The 23239-nt window shown below is 51.4% G+C and overlaps 8 protein-coding genes across 8 annotated transcripts; 2 read left to right on the top strand and 6 right to left on the bottom strand.

Moving 5' to 3' along the window:
- Positions 1 to 645: 645 nt before the first annotated feature.
- Positions 646 to 1452, bottom strand: CCOS01_00218 (uncharacterized protein; the record flags this gene model as incomplete). The annotated part of the gene is made up of 1 exon (XM_060448415.1): positions 646 to 1452. The coding sequence occupies one exon, from the start codon at positions 1450 to 1452 to the stop codon at positions 646 to 648; it is 807 nt and encodes a 268-aa protein (XP_060319853.1).
- Positions 1453 to 1924: 472 nt separating this feature from the next.
- CCOS01_00217 (hexokinase) lies at positions 1925 to 3674 on the bottom strand (the record flags this gene model as incomplete). Its single annotated transcript, XM_060448414.1, has 2 exons — positions 1925 to 3492; positions 3545 to 3674. 2 exons carry the CDS (start codon positions 3672 to 3674, stop codon positions 1925 to 1927), a joined length of 1698 nt encoding a protein of 565 aa, XP_060319852.1.
- A 621-nt stretch (positions 3675 to 4295) lies between these two features.
- Positions 4296 to 6399, top strand: CCOS01_00216 (uncharacterized protein; the record flags this gene model as incomplete). Its single annotated transcript, XM_060448413.1, has 6 exons — positions 4296 to 4540; positions 4611 to 4617; positions 4688 to 4998; positions 5066 to 5468; positions 5523 to 6090; positions 6155 to 6399. The coding sequence occupies 6 exons, from the start codon at positions 4296 to 4298 to the stop codon at positions 6397 to 6399; spliced, it is 1779 nt and encodes a 592-aa protein (XP_060319851.1).
- A 2215-nt stretch (positions 6400 to 8614) lies between these two features.
- On the bottom strand, positions 8615 to 9740 carry CCOS01_00215 (glucosamine-6-phosphate isomerase; the record flags this gene model as incomplete). The annotated part of the gene is made up of 5 exons (XM_060448412.1): positions 8615 to 8692; positions 8756 to 8929; positions 9037 to 9399; positions 9463 to 9611; positions 9677 to 9740. 5 exons carry the CDS (start codon positions 9738 to 9740, stop codon positions 8615 to 8617), a joined length of 828 nt encoding a protein of 275 aa, XP_060319850.1.
- A 728-nt stretch (positions 9741 to 10468) lies between these two features.
- On the bottom strand, positions 10469 to 12262 carry CCOS01_00214 (amino acid permease; the record flags this gene model as incomplete). Its single annotated transcript, XM_060448411.1, has 5 exons — positions 10469 to 10904; positions 10969 to 11267; positions 11330 to 11730; positions 11793 to 12101; positions 12154 to 12262. 5 exons carry the CDS (start codon positions 12260 to 12262, stop codon positions 10469 to 10471), a joined length of 1554 nt encoding a protein of 517 aa, XP_060319849.1.
- Positions 12263 to 13706: 1444 nt separating this feature from the next.
- Positions 13707 to 15537, top strand: CCOS01_00213 (uncharacterized protein; the record flags this gene model as incomplete). The annotated part of the gene is made up of 3 exons (XM_060448410.1): positions 13707 to 14026; positions 14090 to 14804; positions 14887 to 15537. 3 exons carry the CDS (start codon positions 13707 to 13709, stop codon positions 15535 to 15537), a joined length of 1686 nt encoding a protein of 561 aa, XP_060319848.1.
- Positions 15538 to 15861: 324 nt separating this feature from the next.
- CCOS01_00212 (uncharacterized protein) lies at positions 15862 to 17924 on the bottom strand (the record flags this gene model as incomplete). The annotated part of the gene is made up of 2 exons (XM_060448409.1): positions 15862 to 16192; positions 16252 to 17924. The coding sequence occupies 2 exons, from the start codon at positions 17922 to 17924 to the stop codon at positions 15862 to 15864; spliced, it is 2004 nt and encodes a 667-aa protein (XP_060319847.1).
- Positions 17925 to 19063: 1139 nt separating this feature from the next.
- CCOS01_00211 (uncharacterized protein) lies at positions 19064 to 22000 on the bottom strand (the record flags this gene model as incomplete). The annotated part of the gene is made up of 4 exons (XM_060448408.1): positions 19064 to 20283; positions 20334 to 20626; positions 20678 to 21283; positions 21342 to 22000. The coding sequence occupies 4 exons, from the start codon at positions 21998 to 22000 to the stop codon at positions 19064 to 19066; spliced, it is 2778 nt and encodes a 925-aa protein (XP_060319846.1).
- Positions 22001 to 23239: the final 1239 nt, after the last annotated feature.

The raw sequence follows: 23239 nt of genomic DNA, 5'->3' as shown, positions 1-23239 counted from the left end.
CCACGCCGTCGTAGGGGAAAACTGAGTCGATGGGGCGAATAGAATAGCCAGCAGATCATCAGTCAGGAGAGAAGGGGAACATTGAGGGTGCTGGGTTGTGGCGCATGTGGAAATTGTGATGAGTCATCATTGAAGCTATGCCAACGTCCATTGGTCAGGTGCCCCTGGGAACGATCCTCTCTCCATCAGCCACCACCGCCACACCCAGCGGGGCGCATTTCTTTCGCGCGGCCGCTCCACACACACCCTACACAAGCCGCAGAAGGTACCCAGGTCCTCCATCAAGGGTTGTATAGTGTAGTGGTTATCACTCCGGATTTTGATAACATCAAAATCGAACCTTTCCGGCAACCCCGGTTCGAACCCGGGTACGACCTCATTCTTTTGCCATTTTCCCTTTTAGTTCCCGACAGCAATGAGATACATGCATCTTGTTGCTTTGGGCGGATCGATGATTAAGCCGCAATCTTTTGGTGCCAAAATCTCCTTCCTTCACTTGTTTCTTCAACTAATTAGTAGCAGTGCCGACGCGAAGGTAAATTAACGTCTTAGCAAGACCAGGCCTGTAAGAAAGCCAATCGTCCAAATGTCCCAATATAAACATATTCAAATGACTACAAAGCGTGTGCAAATCAGGTCAGGTACCTATTCATCGGCCACAAGTTTGCCGCAATTCGGGTTGAAGTCTGCAGTCCAGTCATTGCCGGGCTTGTAGATTCCTCCCCTACCACTACCACCGCTGCCTCCATTGCCCCCGTTCCCCGATCCTAGCCCCGAATCGGACCCCACTGTCGCTCCCGGCCCGGATTCGCACTCACCAATCGGCGGCACAGCATCGAGATTGTTGACTTCCACATCCGGCCCCGGATTCGGAATCATGACGTCTCTCGAATCCACCGTCCTGCATCCATTACCCACGTTCGCTTTGAACATCTCCGGTCTTTTGTTGAAACTCTCACCATGGTCATGTCCACCTCCGCCTACGATGCTGATGATGTCGTAGTTCATGTACATCTCCCGATTTCCAAGTTTGTTGAACCACGTCCAGCCGAGCACCGCATGGTCAGAAGACGGCGTATCGTCTGGCAATCTGAATCCCAGTTGGGTTGCATTGCCCCTTGGGCAGCCGCCGATGATGCTGCGGAGAACCTTGAATGAATTGCCGCCGTCTAGTGAGAGGCTGATTTGGCATGATCCTCCTGCGTGCACAGCATGACCAGAAATCGTAACAGAGTAGCTATTGCCGGCAGTCCAATTGTCGACGGGCGCCGTCTGTGAGGTACCTAGAAGGCTCAAGTAGCCCTTGCAAGGAAAGTCAGAACCGCTTGAGGATAATGGGGTTGCGTAGCTGTAGTCGGCATTCTCAGGTGAGGTGTTCGGATTTCCTTTGGCTTTGATTGGGGACGGGTCAGTCATGGCCATGTGTGCATAACCTCTGCCGGCCATGAACATTAGGTCGAACCAGTATCTCAAATGCAAAGCGCGAAGCCTTTTGTTGCGAAGTGGAAGAAAGTAGATTTTCTTTCTAGCAGCAGTTTCAGTGACTTGCTCGACTTGACCTTTGTCTTGTAGGGTTCGAACTTTCTATCAGGGATGCTATCGCATCCTATGCTGCAGAGTGAAGAATCTTCGCTTAAGAGCCTGTATAGAGAAATCAAATTCGTGAATGAGCCGATTTTCGAGGGCCTACTTTGATTCATCCGTATTCGAATAATATTGGCGGCTTACAGTGAACGAAGATTCGAGTATCCTTGCGAAATCAGCATCACAACACGCCCGAAAAGCTAAAGCCACAGACCATTCCTTTGCCTTAGAACCGGACCGCATCATATCCCCATGATTTAGTCAGTTAGTAATGATGGTACATCACTTTATTCTAATGTTTCAGAACCTCAAACGCCCATTGATTGAGTTACCTCAGATATTATGCCCTCGCCGCCCATGCAATCAAAGCAGCCCCAACTCCGCTACCATCTCTCGCCATGCCGATCCTGATTCTCTTATCACCCATGACACCAATCTCTGGAATTTCTCTCAAAGCTTCCCTCAGATTCTCTTCAAAGTTAGGGAAATGTTCGATCAAAGAACCGTCAACCCCAACATCGATGATTTCGTTCGAGTCCTCGCCATCATTGTCCGCCTGAGAGCTATCCCCGTCCCCGGGTCTAGAGAAGTTGCCCGATGTGCCCTTCGATAAAATCGTGAATCGAACTTTTACATGAAGCCAACTCGTAAGCAGGTTCCACAGGCTCCGTGCCCCATAGAGAAAAGGTCTGAGAAGGTTGGTTCCGAGACCTCGTGATATCGTCGCTGCTGGCTTGCTGACGCTTCTGGGCGTAAACAACCCAGATTGGAGAGCAACACCAGCGATTGCGACAGAAGATAGCCTGGCTGACCTACGCCCAATGGCCGCGGAAAGAATCTGTATAGCCTTTGCATCGTCCGTCGATACACCTGTGGCGTTGAGTACTCGTGAAATCTCTTCACGCGCGCTCTCAAGCGCTGGGCCTGAGTCCTTGACAACTGCTGACAGCAAAGAGCTATCAATGCCGTCCGGCGTGTAAAGCGGGGAGTCTCCCGAGACTTGAAAGCCAAATAGGCTCTGTCCAGGTTGTGACAGGTCGATTAGTATGCGCCGAAGTAGTTCACCAAGATACATGCCGGATATGCGCTTCTCGAAATGCTGATCGTCTGGGTTGACAGAATCTCTGTCCAAGTCTCGGTCGAATCGTGTTGAAGGCAGTACTTCTAACTTGTTGTCAAATCCTCCCCATTCGGTATTCAGCGCCATCATTGCGTCCGATGCCGAAGTTGAGAACTCTACACGTGAGTGCAGCTTGGTGATGCGAGAAACGCGCTCCATGTAGGCTCCGTTGGTGCCGGTTCCGAAGATGGCGCCTACCACATTACTGGAACGTCCCGGAGATGTGTATGCTCGTGTAGCCAAAGTGCCAACGGTGTCATTAGCCAGTGCTGTGACCAGGAGAGGCAAGTGTTGCTCATCGAGAGCCTCCTGCAGCATGGCACATGGGTCACGGCCGACTGCATCATCGATACCGAATGACTTTGTCCAGTACAGTAGTGTTCCCTCATTGATAGCATGCTGATCGAAAGTGAAACTGAAAGTGAAGCCAAGGCTCTTGCAGTGCTTCTGTCTTATTTCTTCGGTGATTGCATCTCCCTCTTTCAGGAGTTGAGACCATGTTGTGAGGTCTTCCGGGTGATGCGTCTCCAGAAACTCCTTCATCTGCAGGGCGATGAATCTAAAGAGATCCTTGTATGTTGGCGCAGCCATCAAGTGTCTGGGAATGACGGCTTTGGACTGAGTCAAGGAGTAGGTGGAGTCTCCGTGTAATTCGACAGAGCATACCCTCAAGTTGGTACCGCCAAGATCAATGGCCAAGCAGACGCCCTTTTCGGAACCATTGGGAAGTTTGGTTACAAATGAAGGAATCTGGCACATTGAAGTGCCATCTTCTTGAAGTCCTTCATCTTTCAGTGATGTCAGTACGCTGCGCGACAACCCAGAGTTGATTAAACTCACTTAGCTGCTTCAAAAAATGAGTTGTGGCGCGACGAACATCCTCCGGTGGGAAATCGAAGTCATGTACGAATTTTCGGGTCTGAGCTATCAACTCAGACGCCCTGTCATGCTCAAAATCAGTTGAAGACATTGAAACACACCACTCTTCCGACACACAATGTTAGTCGTGGGCTGTTGTTGGTGGGAAAGCTAGGTTCATGGGTGCCAGCGCCTATCAGCAGGTTGGCAACCGATCAAGTATCCAAACCCCCGCGGCAAAAAGAACGACTTTGGCACCGGAACTTGAACCAACTCCTGCAGCTAGGATACAACCGTTCGGAAAGAAAAGGAAGGTCACCTCTTCGGCATGTACTGTAAGAACTAAGAACACTCACAGCTGGCGCAGTCTACCACAACCATCGATGCCCCGGTGAATCCGGACCGGGTTGGCTCGGTGGACCGATTGAAATTAGCCAGAAATCCCTCCAATAACAAACCCCCGGCCTATCAAGGACCGGGTCCAGGACCCCGCGTTAGCACTCGTCACCCAAATCTTCAAAAAGACCGGTTCCCCGGTGCGACCGGTGAATCTTAACTCTACCCCGATCCCACCTGTTTCACCGGGTACCCGCCGAAGCAAGCAACAGTTGAGTCGAACCTGGCCGAAAACAAGGCCAATGGACACCGGTGTTTCTCGCAATTGTCGCAATTGATACAGTGGGACTCGAACAACGCAATCGAAGTATCAGTGCACAAACATACCGCTTTCATAATGTCTGCTCACCAGATGAGGGACAAAGCGTCGGCCGATGGGCCGGATGAGTCGGGCCCGAGCAAGGCCCGGAAGGCATGCGGTAAGCAGATGGTGGACTTCGTCTCATTGCATGCGACTGTAGACGCTGACGGGTGTGCCCACTTCAAGTCAATTGTAGAAGGCAAAAGGTATGTCGGCCTTGGAGCTGGCCCTCTGGTGAAGGCGAATAGTCTAACCGACCTTTTCGTGACCACAGATGAAATGTAGAATTGAGAATGGGGCCACATGTCGAAGATGCCTCCGTGCGGGAGTGCCGTGCGTGTTCGTGCCCAGAGCCAATGTAGGCAATTATCCCAGCGTCTCATTCTGTGTTTGTAACCCTCCCAGGACGTGTCTGACGAATCGTCTAGTCCGCGTCTCATCGTGAAAGTCTCTCGCTGGCTTCGTTGATTCAGGCAAATGAGCATGCCCCAGCACTGAATAAATCCGTGTTTCTTCGGTTGAAGCGACTTGAAGATCACTTGGGTCTGCCAGTCCTCACCAACTTGGAAGATGCAGACTCGCCCGCGTCCCCAGATGTACCAACATTCGAACCCGACACACCAGGGGAGACATCGCTTGGTGCTCTATGGAGCGCTGTATCCGTCTTGCGAAGGACATGTTCATCAAACGCAAGCTCAAATATTTGGGAGAAATCCCTGATCAAAAGACTATGGTTATCGTACGTTCGCCCCAGATTCTCGACACCATACCTCGTAGTTGCACCAAAACATCTGATACTCCTCCAGCTTCCACGAGTCCATGCCAGGGCTCCACTTCCTCCCAACCAAGCAAACCTTCTCATCGCCGAGACCACTCATGCTAGCTTCAATGTTATACTGCTCAAGTATACGAGGCTTGCCAGAAGTCGCATTTTTGGCGCCAGACTACTTCAATGTCTTGTGCAGTGCCATTTCACAGCTGTGCATACCACAGAGCGAAGTCGGTCAAGCCCCGGATGACCCAGCTTCAGCTGAAGAATGGGCCTTTCAAACCGTTCTGGGAATCATACTCGCCGGACTGCTACGAGAAGCCGTCGTTAAAGAGACGGGGGTCTGGATATCTCTCGCTTACAGGCTCATCCTCGAGCACTGCCCCTCCAACACCGATGAGCGATCCCGCGAGTGGCAACGCCTGTTTTCTGGCCTTCAGGTAAAATGGACAGCTTTTCCCAGCGGATTTCTGCATCTTTCTAATATCAAGTAGATCGTCGACCTCGAGCACGCCTCAATACATCTCTCATGCCCAGTCATACCAATCGAGGCGCCTCTCCCACGACTCAAGATCCCAATACAGGACCAACTCTATCGGCTCTCGAGGATGATGCACACCGGCCTAACTCACTTCACAGGCAGAGGTCTGCCAACGATATGGTCCTGTTTCGAGAGCGAACCTAGCGTATTACAGATATCTTCCGTCCAATTTAGCGGCGTCGACGGCGCTGTCATTCGCGACTGGGCAAGGCAGCTAGACGACTGGCTCGTTGAGTTCAGCGACAAGGACTTTGAGTCGGAGCACGAGAAGAAGCTGGTATTCCGGCAGTATATCCTGCACAGGCTTCTCGTGCTATCCATCTACCACCCTGCCCGAGGATGCAACCTGTTTTCGAACACGACGCCGAAAGAGCAGCATGAGCTGCTTGTGTCAGCAAGAGCGGCTGTCAAGCTTCAGATTCTAGATGCTTCGATATGGTCGAATTGGGATCTCGTCATGATCACCTGGGCTGCTCTCATCGTACTTCAAGGTGTAGACGGTGGAGTAGGAGAACCAGACGGTAAGTCGATGCCCACTTCATGACTGATGTAAGGGTCCATAACTTATCTGATGATACTTTTTAGATCTTGAGAACGTTGGAGTTCATCTCCAAAAGCTGAAGGAAATGCACGAGCCGAAGCCCAGCTTGCGAGGCATTTTAGCGACACGACTGGAACAGAAACTTCAGGGCCTTCATACGCCCGCTTCTGGAGACGCCGAGGTGTTCGAGCAAGAGATCCGGAACTTGGATAATTCATGGTATATCTTTGACCAATCGAGTCTACAAGCAGGATATGAGCTTTGGTCGTACGAGAACCAGGGAGGATAGCCTTTGAATTCATTCACTCATTCAATCATCCTGGAGTGGCTCACTCGCGTCGTGATGAAGGTTTTATGGAATTGTTACTTCATTGACTGATTGACTTTGGTATAATCTGCACTCTAAACTATGGGTGTTCAAATGACAAATATCCATCCACTCCCAATCTGCATGTAAGTCGGAATACCCCTATTCGGCCACCCCCCCCCCATTCGGCCACCCCAAAAATCCCTCCCAGCTACCCTAATTAAAATCCTACCCTCAATCTATAAACTACTATAATAATTATAATTATTATCTAAATAAATTTCTTTTTAATATATATATTCTTTATTATATTATAATATTATATATTAAAAATAAAGTTATTTAAGCGCTCGAGGTAATTAGAAATAGTACTTTAGTTAATAGGGCCTCGATTAAGTTCGGGATTCTAAGGAGTATACTTTAGAATCGTTAACGAGGTTAATAAGCTAGGGTAATTACTTTTATAAATTAGTAAAGGCTTCCCCCTTAATAAGAAAATAGGCTAGTTAAATAAGTTCGTATTTAATATACTTTAAGAGTTATATTAACTTATAAATAAATTAAAGAATTTACTAAGTAAGTACTATAAGCTTAGGGAGATAATTATCTTCTTAAGAAGAAATAGATAGATACCTTTTTAAAATAGAACCTATTTATTAAAGTCTAGAGAAGTTATCCTATAGATTTAAAGCGTATTAATAAAATATTTATTAAAGTAATTAGGCCCTAGTTCCGATTACTTAATATACTAAAGATTAAGGATATTAAATAGGTTAATAAATATAATATAAATAAAACTAATATTTTTAAAGATAAGGGATTTAATAAGCTAATTTTAAGTATAGCTAAGACTAACGTAATATAAAAAAAAGAGCCTAGATTACGTTTTTAGATCTCTATTATCGAATATATCTTTACTAATAATAGAGCTATTAAACTATTATTAATTTATAAAAAAAAGTCGGTTTAATAATAGTAGTTCTCCTTTAATCTTAAAGATCTCGATAGTTAGGAGTTTATAATAATAGATAATAAGTAGATTATAAACTAAACTACTCTTATATAATTAAGGGTAGTCTTTTTATTATAAACTAAGCCCCCTATAACTAGAGGACCTAACCTATAACTAGAGCCTCGATTATTAATTCTAAATAAGTATAGGAGTTATATAATAATAAAATTTATATAAGAGTACTATATTAATAACGTTTACTTATTATTCTTATTACTATATACCTCTTATATCCTCTAGTTATTAAATATAGCTATTTTTAGTCCTATTAAAACCTATTATAAAAAAGAGCTTAATAAAGAGGATATAATAAATAATTCTACTATTATTAAAAAGTAGTACTTCTTAGCCTATTATATTATAGCTCGTTTATTTAGTTTAATAAGGGATAATATATAAAATAGTTAGAGAATAACTAACCTATAGCTACCTAATATAGCTATACCTCTTAATAATCCTATAGTATTATCTAGCCTAGCTATATTATTAAACAATATTACTAATACTAAATAAATAATTATTAATATTATTAAAGTTATTAATTAAACCTCTATAATATCTATTATTAACTAGTTAATTCCTAAAAAAGCTAGTAATTTCTATAAATAACTAAAGCTATTTATAAAGCTTAGGCCTAATTACTATACTTAATATCTACTTTTTTATAAAATTAAAAAAGCTTTTAATAAGAAGTCCTTTTTATTAACCTTATTTTAATAATAAATTCGAGTTCTAAAAGCTAAAGTTAAGTACATAGTTCTTAAAAAAAAGAAAAGTATTTAAATAAACCTAAATACTAAGTTCGCTAATATTAGAGATATAAAAAGGGCTTAAGAAGACGCTAGCGAGCGTTTAATTAGTCCTAGTCGAACTATAGAGGTCGAATTACTTAGTAAGGGTAGTAACTATATTATAATAGTAATAGAAGGTAGTTAATTAATTAACTATAGTTAGTAGCGATATGCTTAGACCTACTTTTGATAGGGTGGCCGAATGGGGGGGGGGGTGGCCGAATAGGGGTGCTCCGACTTATAACCCCGCGCGAAGCATCATCGTCAACTAGATGACAGGCCATGAAGCAATACGAGAAGACATGCTGTCTGGCGTCAACTCCACCAAGTGATCCTCGTCAAATGTCGGCTTTGTGTTAGACGGTGTCCGGGGCGTCTGAGGAGGGCTGACAAGTTACGTCGTTCTAAGTCTCAAAGGCAGCTTCTGCTCGAAACCTTTTCCAAGGCCAACCTTTTCAATGCTCTTGAAGTACTAGGGAGGTGTACAAATCAGCAAAACATCAACACAAACAGCTCCAATGTTTGAGATCCATACCTTCACAGTCTTGACCTGCAACTCTAATGTTGCGTCCTCATCTGCAACGATCATGGAATAGGGGTGTAGTTGTAAACACGACAGTGTCCACATGTGATTCACCCCACCCTCAATCGCTTTCTGGAGAGCGATCGATTTGCTCGCTCCGTTGACAATGATGACCACCTCTCTGGCCTGTGCAAAGTCGTCAGCAAGTGTGTTCTCTGCAGTCACAAGTGTCTCATCTTCCCCAAAAAGAGGGAGGCTGTGGTTGGAAAGGAGCAAATGCACACCTCCATTACTGTCTGGACACCAACAGTCAAAGCCATCTGCGGGACCTTGTTCAAATCGCCGCCAAAGAATCGAGCATTCGCCCGAATAGTATCCATCGCCAAGGTCTTCACCCTCGTCCGAGACGCCAGACTTGATCCAGGCTCATTGAAAGCGATGTGGCCGTCTGGACCGACACCACCGAGGAAGAGGTCAATGCCGCCGGCAGCTCTGATCTTTTCTTCATAGGAGGCGCACTCGGCATCCAAGTCAGGCGCGTTGCCGTCGAGAATGTGGACATTTTCGGGCTTGATGTCGACATGTGAGAAGAAGTGGCGGAACATGAAGCTGTGGTATGACTCGGGATGCGTCTGTGGCAGGCCGACGTACTCGTCCTGTGGTCATTGTGTCAGACGGCGGCATTCGAACTTTGGTGGATTGGCAAAGAGGGGACTAACCATGTTGAATGTTATGACATCTTGAAAGGAAATACGGCCGGCCTTGTGCTCTGCAACTAGGATCTCATAGATCTGGATCGGACTGCTACCCGTAGGCAGACCGAGAACGAATGGCTTCTCTGGCGTTGGCTCGAAGGTTCTAATGCGATCTAAGAGGTGTCAGGACTCTTTTGGGTTATCCTCTCCAAAGCCCCAATCAATACAGAGGTCATACCGAGGATGTAATGTGCAACGTGGGCAGATGCTGATGCGCTATCAGGCCTGATGATGAGCCTCATTGTGTCCGATGTAGTCTTGAACAACTTGATTCAGAATAGCAGGATAGCAACGATAATGACAAAGGAACCGTGGGTTTTGATATGTTTTTAGGCTGTTGTCACTCAGGTAATCAGTGAATGTGGAAACGCGATGGTGAATGGGGGTATATGAATCCTCAGATGCTAGCCAACCAGCTCCGACACCACATGCAGTCAACGCAACTATACCTATAGTGCACAACCAAAGCTTCACAAATCACATCGGCAATTCTACCCGTCGACGTCGCCGACTTCCTCTTGTCCTCCGGTGTTCGCTCTCCGACTTGGCCGGTAGCACATTGCAAACGGGGGAGGGGGGGGCGTCCTCTGGACCCGTCAACCCCACGTGGCGCAACCCGAGGATCCGGTAGCTGGGTGGCATCAACCTCGAACACTAAATTCCTTACTCCATCCATGCAAACTAAGAACAGTGCAGTGGTACCTCATGGTTCTGGTCTTTGAGCTTTGTGGGACCGTGAGTTTACGCGATAGTTGCATGCATTAACGTGACACCCGCAGGGACAAATTATGAAATCCGGTAACCCTAACCCGGCTCTGGAAACGTTTGGTGTACCTTGTCTATACTATGTGCTCCTCTTCTTTACCCCATTGCATTTTGAACTATCTAGTGCGAGAGTCCGACAGAGACGAGGAAACTCTCAGTCATCCCAAGGCTCCGGAAGATGGGAATTTCAGTGACTTGGATCTAATTACTCCTCCTTCGCCTGAAGCATCTTCTCGCTATACTTAGAGCCAGCCTTGAACCACCATACGCCGACCAGAACCGTAAGTCCGCCAACAACAACGCAGGTGTAATTCATGTTGGCGGGCTCGACGGGCATCACGTACGGGAAAGAGAAGAAGACAATGGCAAACGTCAGCCAGCAGACGGTGACGCCGTTGACGATGGGGCCCCACGTTGGCCCCATGTGGAATACGCCGCGGTGCATGTTCTTCCGGCGCGTCAAGAGGTTCGTGACGATGGGGAACATGTAGGAAATGTTGTTGATGGTGACGGCGGAACCGAGAAGAGAGTTAAATGCGGTGGAAGAACCCAGGTACAGACATCCCAAAGCTGCGACAGCTGCGGTGACGGCGAGCTGGGAGTTCAAGGGGATCTGCCACTTGTGGTGGACCTTCGACCAACTATCACGAACATGTCAGAATCACTAGGTTTACTGGTGCAGTGGTTGGGTAAGGCTCAACTTACATCCGGGAGAAGGGCATCGCGCCATCACGGGAGAAGGCCCAGAAGACACGGCCAGTACTCAGTTGGGAGCTGACGACGCAGGGCCCCAGAGCGACGAACAGAATGAAGGTTAGACCAAACGCTCCCCCAGCCCCCTGCGTGACTTGGCGGAACAGCTCGGCCAGCGGAAGCCCGGTGTTGGTCGTAGACAGGGCGTCAAAGTCCTGGACGGAGAACATGAGGGTGATGAGATAGGTGATACCCGTGAGGAAGGCGATGGAGAGCGTGATGGCGATAGCCAGGGGTGCATTGCGAGATGGCTAAGCAAGGGTCAGCACACTCTCTGTCAGTTGAGCAAACGATGGAACAAGCAGAAACTCACGTTGGGCATCTCCTCCGTGATGTGGGTGACTCCATCAAGTCCACCAAGACTGTAGAGAGGATTGACTAGCCCAGTGATGAAGCAGACAACCTGATTCTCCCAGCCAGTGTTATTGATCCACGTGCGGAACACGAACTCGGTGTTGCGGTGCGTCGGGGCACACGCCGCCACGGTGACCATAACGACGAACCAGCCGATTTGCAGATAAAAGAGGGAGAACTTGTTCAGTCCAGGAATGATCTTGTTACCAAACATGACGATCCCGGCGGTGATGAGGTTCAGCCCCTGGTAGACGATGAACGTCTGCCACGCCTGGATCTCGAGGTCTCCGTGGTAGAGCGCGATCAGGGCCATGAGAACCTGAGCGTAAATCAGGTTCGTTGACGCAGTCGTGAAGATCCCTAAGGTCAACGCCTGTCAGCCTCCCCATCCCAACATGCGATTGAAAGGCGAGACAACTTACAGCCAAGCACGCTAAACCAGCCTGTGAAAAAGCTCAAGACACCCGTCATCTTCCTCGGCGCGACGGCAGCAATCCAGTGGTACATGCCGCCTTCGGTGGGATACGACGAGACGAACTCGGCCAGCGACGCGCCGAGGAAGCATTGGAGCAGGGTGACCAGGATGAAGCCGTAGATGACGGCGCCGGGCCCACCGGCGTTGATCTCGGTGATGAGGCCGAGGCCGAGGCCGGTCCACGAGATTGTCGTCGTTGAGGCGAGGCCGATGAGACTGAGGGTGCTGAAATGGCGCTTGAGCTCTTGGGTGTGACCTGGTGCGTGTGTTAGTAGATGATTGCAGGATATGATGCTGAGAAAACTCACCCATCTGCGCCAAACGGATCTCATCTGCGGAAAGGTTCTTCTCCGGAGCAGCGTCGACGCTCCGCCTCGGACTCGACGAGATGTCGGTGGGTGTCTTGACGTCTGCCATGATGTCTCTCTTGAACTCTGCCAAAGGTGATGTTCGTTCACAATTGCAAGCTCTCTTCAATTGTCAATTGTCGACAGGACACCTCAACAAGTCGTGTACGCGTGCCATAGTCACGCGTGGGCGACATCGTCAACATATATCCATGCAGACCCGTAGGACCCTTACGGTGTTTTTCGCCACCAGAATGCCGTTAGTCCACAATTGATAGTGTACGTATGGGGTCCTTCTAGCTTCAGCCAGACCCATCAGATGATTTTACCCCATCAATTGAGAATGAAGAACGATTGTGTTTACAGTTTTTCGTGTGTCCCCCGGAAACAAGCCGTGCTTTGCCGCGATCCGATACCACGGGTCCATCTTAAAGCTATGGGGCAGATAAAATCATAGTCCCGGTCAGATCTTCTGCCAGTATTCGTAGGAGTTGATTAGTGCAAAGATACGGGCATTAGAGCCTTGGTTGATAGTTGTGATTATCACCCGGTAAACATCGGACCGGGTCCTCCAACTTCCCCCAAGAGACCAAGCTCCCCCGTTCATCGGGCCTTAAACCGTACCACACCATCTGAACACTTTCTTTTCTGCCCTTGTGGACTGCCAAAAGTGCGGAGAAGAGGCGAGCAGGGGGCACCGAGTCATCGGTCAGGGACGATCCTTGTTAGAGCCAACCGGGCATCTCGCATCTCCCCCGGCTTTCTTCTTCCACGACCCCGGTTCATGCCCGTAACCCAGTGATACCACTGTCCTTCCGGGCAATCACCTGTTCTTCGCTCGGGGATGCCCCGAAATGCTTCTTCGTGCTGCCTTTCCTCGGCTACAGGGGTTCTCTCCCGCCGTTGGGAATTACAACGTCCCACTGAGCCAAGGTCTACGAATTCGAATCCTTCATGTTCTTTCTCTAAGAGACTAGTGTACGGAGTACGACTCTCATCCCGCCTTTTCCACAGCTAAGACGACGGGTTGTCAAAGGTCTCCATGTCTTCCCACCCTCGTTATCACCTCCGCATTCTTACCTAACCTGGCCAACATCACCGACCCGAAGTCGAGAGAGGAACCCACCCAGCCACCGCCGCTAAAGTAGCTTGTCCTGCTTGATTGATTGCGCACCCGGGTCGGGACCCCGGGGGAGGGGTTTTCCTGCTTGAACATGACATCTCTTGGTACTCGCCCACTGCCCGTTCGTCGCCGGTCACGCGGCTTGTAGCCGTATCTGTGTAATGACGACGATCTTCCGGGGGCCCAGCGCGATATGGGCAACTCTTGGCCGCGGTCTTGGCCGCGGAGAGAGAGTGAGAGAGAGCGAGATTCGATATGATGGTGTATATTAAGGTAGCTTGAGACCGCATCCCCGGGTTCGCAATTGAGTCCACTACCGCAGGTCTCTGTTGAGCTTCCAACTCCTCTGTCATTCGTCAATTGGTCCCTCTCGTCCTCTCCTCTCTTCACAATGGCAGCCACCTTCAAGGCGATGGGCATCCTGGCCCTCGCCAGCTCAACAATGGCGGTGTCGCCATACGTCGCCAATCTCTCCACCAACGCCCAAGGCCTCTTGACTGAGTCCATGACGTGGATGGACCAGTACTACGACCGTTCCGCGGGGTACCTCTACGACATTGGATCCGCGTCCGCGCTGCGGCACGAGACGCGCAGCTCCGTCTGGTACGCCCTGGGTCTGCTTGCGCGCAACGACGGCGACGACGCTGCGGAGGCCGAGAAGATTATCAAGAACACCATTGGCGCGCAGTTCAAGAATGTCTCGGAGCAATGGTGAGAGCTTCTTCAAACTTGAGTTGACGGGTGCAAGAGACTGACTTGACTTTCAACACAAAGGTACGGAGACTACCAAAAGTACGACGGGGAACCGTACGTGGGATCGCCTTACTACGAGGACAGCATCTACAACTCGTGGGACCCCAACTGGAGAGGTTTCGTCGGCACGACGCTCGTCATGGCGTTGGAGGAGTTCCCCCACCTGCTGAGCAACGACACCCAGGATCTCATCCTCGAGTCGCTGCACAACACCACAAAGGGAGACGAGTACCGCGTCGGCGGCGTCGACGACGACAACCTCTACCCAGCCTACAGCAATCCTGTAAGCGCCTTTCTTCTTAACAACAGCTGCAATGCAGGCACTAACACCACCAAGGCCATCATGCGCGCCCTCGTCTCAGGCTACACCGGCCGCCGCCTCAACGACGCCAACATGACGGCCTCGGGCGAGTCCTACGCCCAGGAGATCATCGATCTCTTTGACCGCGCCAACACGCTCTCCGAGTTCAACTCGGGCACCTACACGGGCGTCTCCCTCTTCGGGCTGATCCTCTGGTCCAAATACCTCCCCGAGGACTCGGTCATGACGCAAAAGGGCCCGCAGATGCTCGCCGACACGTGGAAGGCCGTCGCGCAGCTCTGGCACCCGGGCATGAAGAACATGGCCGGCCCCTGGGACCGCGCCTACGGCTACGACATGAACCGCTACGTCAGCTTGATGGCGCTCTGGTTCTGGACCTTGATTGGCAAGGAGAACTCTTCCCTCATCTCTGCGGTAAGTCTATCCTCGAATTGGCTCCTCAGGCCAAGGCTCCAGGAGCGCACTCGTAGAACAGCAGCATACTAACTCCGAATAGCCTCAAGTCATGTCCCACGCCGCCGACTACGCCTGGGCCCCCCTCTTCGCCGTCCTCGCCGACTTCCACGCAAGCCTCCTCCCCGAAGGCCTCGTCGCGAACCTCACCACCTTTGGCAGCGAAGACCGCACCTTCTCGGCCTCAACCTTTTACCCGCCCTACGACCTCGTCCCCCGCAACATCAGCACCTGGCTCTCGGAAAACCTCACCATCGGCGCAGAATCCTTCAAGGAGAACGTCGTCGGCGGGCCCTCCATCAACCAGGCGTCCTTCAACCCGGCCGTCGTGCAGTGGGACACGGGCGCCGAGATCGCCTTTATCTCGCTGTACCCCACCGAGATGTCGCTCGACGTCGAGGTCGCGCCGAACAAGCTGAGCCTGAGCTACCCCAACGGCACCGCCGACTCCATCTTTACGTTTGTCGTCGGTACCTTCATCAAGAAGCCCACCATCACCGGCTGGGCTGATGTTCAGGGCCTGTCTGTGAATGTCTCGGGCAACGTCAACGAGACGTACGCGCTGTCGTTTGCTGGGTCCATGGGAGGCACCAGCTCGCCCATCCGCGACTTTGAGTTTTGGAACTTTACATACACGCCGCCTCAGGGCTTCGAGGGCACGCCGAGCATTGTCCTCGACTTGAACTTGTTGTAAGGATGAGATGGGTGGGGGGTTAGATGTCAGGCTCCTTGAGGCTAGGCATGTTTATGGTGTACATAGTTGAGCATTCCGGCTTGGGATGTTCATGATAACGAAGTAATGATATTGGTAGTAATGGCAGGGAACCTCTACCGTCAACAAAGGTCGTCGATAAACGCAATAAAATGGGTGGAATTGAATTCCGTCATACTCTTCGTCGTCGATGAGAAAGTAGTAATCTTGATGATATTTGACGATTTCCTCAATTTTGGATGCGATTATCAATCAATCGCAGAGTATTACAGTACATTTATGTTTTACACGTGCCTCTCATAAAACTTAACCCCTAAAGTAAGCAAGAAGGCCTCGCTCAACAGCGACACCAACCGCGCCAGTAGCAGCAACAATCCACACCCACTGGTTATCGTACTCCCCAAGACTGGGCCAGAAGCTGTTCTTGTCGCGCTTGTACTCCTGGAGCTGCTGGAACTTGAGCGGGTTCTCCTTGGCGTAGCGCTCCTCCTGGCTGGCCTCAGTGACCTTATCGCCGCCGAGGTAGCGGAGGACAATGTAGTTGACGATGGGGCCGAGGGCGGCGAGGGGGTGCATCATACCGGCGCTGTAGAGGAGGACAGGGAAGGACAGGTGGACGAGGGCGTCGCCAAGGTAGCTATGCTTGGTTAACTTTCATAATTCAATGAGAGAAGTTGAGACCCATGGATTACTTACTTTGGGTGGCGGACAATGCTCCAGACGCCCTCGCGGTTGATCTCCTTGCTCTTGCTAGAGTGTTCCTCAAGCTGGCTATCCGCAATGGTCTCGAGGGCAAGACCAGCGGTGAAGAGGAAGACAGCCAAGCTATGGAACGTCTCGGGGAACTCCGTGAAAGCAGACGACCGCGCGCTGGTCAACGGCGCACTGAAAGGCAATGTAAACGGCAAAGCAATGAGTGTCTGCAGCGCAGCCTCGGGCAAGAACATGCTGAAGAAGGCCTTGTCCCAGAACTTGGGGTCCTTCTTCTTCAACGCGACATAGCGGTCGTCGTCCTTGCCACGCTTCACGCTGCGGGTGGCGATGCGGTAGAATAGACGGGCACCCCAGGCGCTAACACCAGTGAGGAGCAGCTTCTGGGTGTATCCGAGAGAGTTCCATGCCGAGGGGACGGACAGACCATCGTGAACTACGCGGGCGCCGATGGCGGTCCACCAGGCGTTGGCGACTTGACCAGAGGGCCACAGCCAGTCTTTCGTGTCTGCGCGGTCGGTGTACCGCGCGACGGCGTAGACTACGGTGCTCAAGCCGGCGTGGAGGCCAAAGGATGGGAGTAAGGCGTTTTGTACGAGGCCGAGGGTTGATGTTGTAGCCGCATTGACGGGGTTGCTGGGGTGGAGGCTGAAGTGCGAGCCGTAACGATCCTGCTCGGCACCGGAGACTCTCGGCAGTCTTCTTGAGATCCCCTCTGCAGCTGGACCTGCCTTGCCGCCAAAGTGGGCTCCGAAGCGGTCTTGTTCAGCTCCCGAGGCGTGGGGGAGGTGTTCGTTGACCTTTGATCCGGAGGGCAGCTTGTCGCTGCCGAACCAGCCGCCGAAGCGGTCCTGCTCAGCACCGGACGTCTTTGGGATCTTGTCCTTGATGTCCGAGGCAGACGGCAACTTGTCGCCTCCGAACCAACTTCCAAACTGATCCTGTTCTGCGCCAGTTCCCTTGGGCAGCTTCTCGTTGATCTGGGAGGCAGAAGGCAGCTTCTCCTTGATCTTGTCCGTGACCTGATCGACAACGCCCTCCCAGTGCGCAGCGTACCGGTCCTGCTCGGCGCCCGAGGCACTGGGCAAGTGTTCCTTGACCCAAGTGCCGGCGGGCTGTCCCTTGTTACCACCGAACCAGCGATCATACCGATCTTGCTCGGCGCCAGACACACGTGGCAGCTTCTCGCCGAGCTTGTCGACAGAAGGAAGCTCGTGGCCACCAAACCAGCCCTCGTAGCGATCTTGCTCGGCCCCAGAACCCCGCGGGAGGTTCTGTCTCAGCTTCTCGGCAGCCTGGTCTCCCTTATTTCCGCCGAACCAGCCTCCGTAGCGGTCTTGTTCGGCACCGACGCCTCGGGGTAGGTTCTCTTTGATCCTGTCCGCAGCGTGCTCGAGCTTCTCGGTGGCTTTGTCAGCTTTCCCACCGAACCAACCCCCATAGCGCTCTTGTTCGGCGCCGGCGCCGCGGGGGAGGTTCTCCTTGAGTCTGTCGGCGGCATGTTCAATCTTTTCGGTAGCTTTATCGGCTTTGCCACCGAACCAGCCGCCGTACCGATCCTGCTCGGCGCCCGATGCCACGGGCAAGTGTTGTGCCGTGGGGATTTCGTTAGTATTGACGCCTAGGCGGGCATTGTAGCCCTCTCCCCGGTCCGTCATTGTGCTTTGGATTGTCGTAGACTGGACTCAATGGTATCGTATGACGAACGTAAGGAAACCGTCAATGAAACTTTCGATGAGAAGGGAGAAGAAGAGAAGGGGCAGAGGGTACTAGATAGTATTTGAATGGCACATGTAAACAGGGAGGAGGGGAAGCTCCGGAACGAGCTCTGGTGGCATGTTTCCGAATGGCCCTTACATCTGAAAGCTGGAAGCTCCGAGCTTACCTACAGCTAGCTAATTGCTACCTACCTCCCCCAATTCGCCTCTAAAGCTGTGCTGTAAGGATGACGTCTACCCCGCGGTAGGGCGGGTTACCCCTTGTTCCTCGACGTCACTGGGCGTCCCGATCCGATGAATTGGCTGATGCGGTTAGCTTCGCAGGTCTGGGTAGTACCACTGCAAGTCTTCTCGTCACTCGCTTCAAAACAGAAAAGCTTCTGTAAAGAATTGAACATGATACGAAGACTGATAGATTACTGTATGAATCCTCTAGATGTCTAGCTCAATACATAGCTTAGGGATTGCGCCGGATGCTGTTTGTGAGGCTCCTCAATGAGAGAGACGACTTACACGATACTTTCATTACCCAAGGTACGTACACACAGGAGTTCACTAAAATTGCGGGGTCTGCTGGTGCAGATCGACGAGCACCTGCATTCTTGGCCAGGAACATGGGCTGACGGATCCTCTGCTCGGACACGGCGGGCATCCAACCCCAGGTTTCGTACAATATCTGACATGACGGATAGTCAAAGTCTCCAAAAAGCTGTGCTTGGCGTAAAATAACAAGAACACATGTATACTTATTTTAAAAGATCACTGTCGCACCGAATGACGAGTGGAAATGTGATATTCAAAGAGGCAGAGAACAATATCACACGGATTTTGTGGGTATCTACAATGTCATAATAGAAGCCTCGGTATCCCATATGACCTAGCAAATACCAAATCAAAGCTTATGGTCAAACAATAACAAATGGGGAATAATCAAACAATTTTACTTCCAACCGGCTGAAACCGAAAGCAGTGCGTGATGCCGGTTCCCAAACGCCAAACATCACTCCATTTCCGCGCCCCCAACCTGATGAAGAACAAAAGAAACATCCTAAAAGGAGACAGAGCAAAACGGCAAAGAGTCAAAACCAATTACCGCCGCCGTGGCCCCCATATCGATCGTACTCTGAAAACCCAATCTGCGGAGGCGGGAACATGGGCGACACAACCTCTGTCTTGCGCTGCCCGTCCTCATCCAGGTACGTCGCCGAGTCGAGAATCAAATCAAACAGCGTCTCCTCTTCGCTCTCGTCCACCGAGACAGACGGGTTCGGCGAGAACGGCGGCGCCGTCGTCGGGGCTGTATTCAAGCTCGTATTGGTTGTCGCGCTCGTGGTGGTACTCCTCGCGGTGGTACCGGCAACACCACCAACACCACCACCTGCCATCGGCAGACTTAGTCGCTCAGACTTTGCCGACGCCTGTGATGAAGCCCGCGAGTACGAACTAATCAACTCTTCAAGCATCCGACAGCTCTTGCAGAGGATCCCAATTCCCGAGTCGGAGAACCTACACGTCAACTTCAGTGTTCCCTGCGCCGCAGCCGAGGAACTGCTGAAGTGGCGCTTGTCTGAGAAGATGTCTTCGCCCGGTCGGAGACTCTCTCTCATGTTGCACTTGCTGCACCGGATGTCTGCTGTCGTGTTGCTATTGCTAGATTCCCGGTAGCCGCCGGCGCTGCTCGGTGTTGACTCGACGCCCGAAGAGTACTCTGCGTCCGAGTGGGCTTTGGGTGAGGTGTCGTGTTCCGAGACTGGGCTAGGGCCCACGTCAGAGTGCTCTGTCAAGGCTGATATGCGCGGGAACGGTATCGTGAGCATTGTTGGGACTGGAAGCGTTGCGGCCCGTGTCAGCTTTTCGCGCCTCGCTTCGTTGCTGCTGCTTGTCTGGCGTTGACGTTGACGTTCAAGGCCGGGGCCGTCCCAAGCCACACCCTTGGTTTCATTGACGGCAATCGTAGGACCACGCTGAATGAATCGTTGTAGACTCCTGGTGCTGGAGCTAGACGCAGACGACAGGTTACGTGGTCGACCAGTTGTTGTGTCCAGTGACGCTGATGACTTTCCGATGTGAACAGGCGCCTGATTGCGACAAGAGATGAAGACGCTTCTGAGATGCGCTTCAACATCCAGGGATAGGGACGCAGTGATAACGGGTATCTGCGCGGAAAATGAGCCGCTGTCGGCCGATTGCGAGGCGAGAAACCGAAGCCGTTCCTCCAAGCTAGCCTTCAAGTTCGACATGTTGCCGGCAGCAAAGACTTCCTGTTCCACCAGCGGCAGCTCTACGGCGGGCAGGGCAACTAAAGCCTGTCAGTGAATATCTTTGCATTCTTGGATCTAGAATACTCACCAGGCTTCGGTACCACTCTGTCAAGAGGGAATAGCCACCTCCACAGCTCATCCCACGAGTCGAAACCCTTATTGCCCATCTGTTCAGATAGTTTCTGTGCTTTCATACTACTGAGGCCATCTTCTGGATCGGCCCATTCAGAGTCGCCATCCGATCTTGGTTCGCACATTTGCTCTCTAGGTAGCATCAAGTGTTGCTTGAATGCGTTGGGCTCCGAGAAACCATCCTCACACCGCGGGCACTGAAAGAGGTGAGCATCGCCGCAACGCTTATGATCCTTTGCGATATGCTTCCTAATGCCATTTAGTTATTGCTCTCTATTCTGCCAATGATTTGATACTTACTGCAAGTCTGCGAAATCTTTCCATTTTCCGTTGGCGCAGTGCCACTTGTCATTGACGTTGAATCGTGCCGGATTTCGCAGCCTGTAAGGGCATGGCAGCAATCCACCTTGGCCACTGCTTTCTCTTTGATTATTCGAGGAATAGTAGTCGACAATCGATGAACCCCCGCTGGACCTTGTATCCTGCTTGGAAGACTGCGCGTTGCGTTCGTCTGTCGCGGCCATCTTGATCTGACCACCAGCTCTGCCTGCGGTCTCCTGGAGCGACTTCGATTCCAGAGCCAGACGGGCTTGCGCAGGCCCTCCGCTCCCTCTGCTAGCGCCTCCTGTTTGTGCAAGACGGGATATGTCTTCGAGACATCGTGCTACGGTGTCCCAGACTTTGAGGGGAGTCGAGGATCTGTCGGCGCCAGCGCCAAATTCCTCGTCCAATATCATGGAACAGATACGAGACACCAATGGCTTCTCACCATCTGGTAGAGCATCATTCGACGCCTTGATATCCTTCCGATAGCTTTCCAGGTTGGAGTCTCTTGGCGGCAGACGTGCAGGTTGATTTTGTGAGTGGCTCTCACTGAGCTGCTCATTTTTAGGACGGGCTCCAAGCCTAGTTACCAGGTTAGCTGGCCAACGTTGAAGATGTTGTCCTCGATGGGCACGCATACCTAGGCATCTCCGGCATCCTTCCTTTTGATGGGGTCGCCGGCATGCTCATGGAGTGCGTCGGCCTAGACGGTGTCTGTGGCTCCGACGAAGGGGGAGCTTTGCGAGGTGTGCTGGCTGACGTCTCTACGCCGCCAGCTTTAGAAGAATCAGAGGAGTCTTTGCGTTTCAAGAGAATCGAGTCTCTTAGCGGCAGACGTCGACGCTTAGGTGAAGTCTGCTTGACGTTCCCAGATCGTACAAGGCCCCGTGGCGGAACGGGAAACTCCCAGGAGTCGTGAACCAGCCGGTTCTCTTGGTCCTCCTCCTGACTCTTCTTGTCTCGGTGTCCTTCTCTGCTATGTGACAGGATGCGCAGCGTCATAACCGGGCTTCGGCTTCTGTCAAATGGCCTCGTCGACGAGCTGTAGACGCGTCCCGAAGAGGCACTCGACCGCTGAAGTGGGACAGGCGGTACAGCAGTCTTTGGTGCATTCTCTGGCGAGGTATACCTTGATCGAATGGTAGGTCTGTTGGCTGGCAGCGGTGGGCGGTACTGCGTTTCGACTCTGGTTCTTTGGCCTGGCGCACTTGTTCCCCGTGATCGGCTACTGGATGGGTGTTCCGGCCGGCGTGGCGGGATCTGCTGCGGATGCGTGTACAGGGGGTTCATGTTGGGCATGCTGTGATGGTCTCTTGCCCCTATCCCTGTTGTTTTACGTCTTGCGTATTGAACATGAGCTTAAAATCGCCAGCGCAGAACACCGCTGGCACAAACAAGCACAACTATGCCTGTGAAGAAAGACTCGTTCAAGAAAGAACAACAACAAACCACAAAACGAACAGCGTGTAGATTGAAACCGAATTCACGAAGCAGCAAACACCAGGGCCAGGGCCAGTCTGGTGGGGGATCTGAACAGTCATATGTGCTCGCTTTGTGTACACCAGCAGCTTCATGCTTTGGAGGGATGAACGTGCAGAACATGCTCAAGAGGGCGGACGGCACGACTCGGATCCAACAGACAACCTGTCACTAGTCCCATCGTTAGTCAAAATCATTCAGACACTGATGCGCAAGACGGGATCCCGAGACTCGGTGACTGCATCGCACCCATTGGCCCGAAGTCGAAGGGAGAAGCGAGCCGAACTAAGACGGGAGTCTAAGGGTCGATAACCAAGACAAGGTCTCAAAGTCCAGCCTGCGGCGGGGCATCTGTGGCACCCCAAAACAGTCCCTTTTTCGACAGCTTTGCCAGTCAAGCCAGTGACCATTGGACTGCTAGGCTCTAGCATATCCCTTCCATTGAGCACGACACAATAGAAGAGGTTGGACTCCCTCGATGGCTGGGCCTCGACACACCATAGACCATGTGCAGGGCAACTTTGCCAGCGAGATTCATCTTCCAGATGACGATGTTGACTTTTGTGGCAGAGTAGCAACAACCAAGACCTGCATCGCTCGATGACAGATCATGTCCCGTGGCCCATGGACATAAAAAAAGTTTGATTCCGCCGTGTCTGATGATCAGATCATCGGCGGTGGTGTCGCGGGGGAAGCGTGCGATGGTTGTCAAGCCGACCTCTGTCGAGAATGCCCATCAAGGCGCCGTTACACAATGTCGTCTTCGCCGGCATAGACTTTTTCATCGGGCACCTTGAGCCGATGAGTATCTTGCGCTTTCGTGGCCCTTCGTGTCACCCCATTGTCCCATTGACGAGATTCCTTGGCAGACATCTCGACATTGGTGTAAGTCAAGATGCTCTTGGTTTCATCGACGACAAAGTCGCACCCGTTCCAGTGATGGCATTCCCAGTGTTAGATGCGCACGCCTTGAACTTGCAAGTTACACCAGAATTTGTAGGAAATTGTGTCGAAATCCGGCGGTGAGGATGAGAGTCTTCGGTAGTCCCGCGCCATCGT

The sequence above is a fragment of the Colletotrichum costaricense genome, assembly GCF_030867565.1.
Source record: "Colletotrichum costaricense strain IMI 309622 chromosome Unknown Scaffold_1.1, whole genome shotgun sequence".
In the NCBI taxonomy this organism is placed as follows: domain Eukaryota; kingdom Fungi; phylum Ascomycota; class Sordariomycetes; order Glomerellales; family Glomerellaceae; genus Colletotrichum; species Colletotrichum costaricense.
The sequence above is the reverse complement of the archived record's forward strand: the minus strand, read 5'-3'. Positions and strand labels throughout refer to the sequence as shown.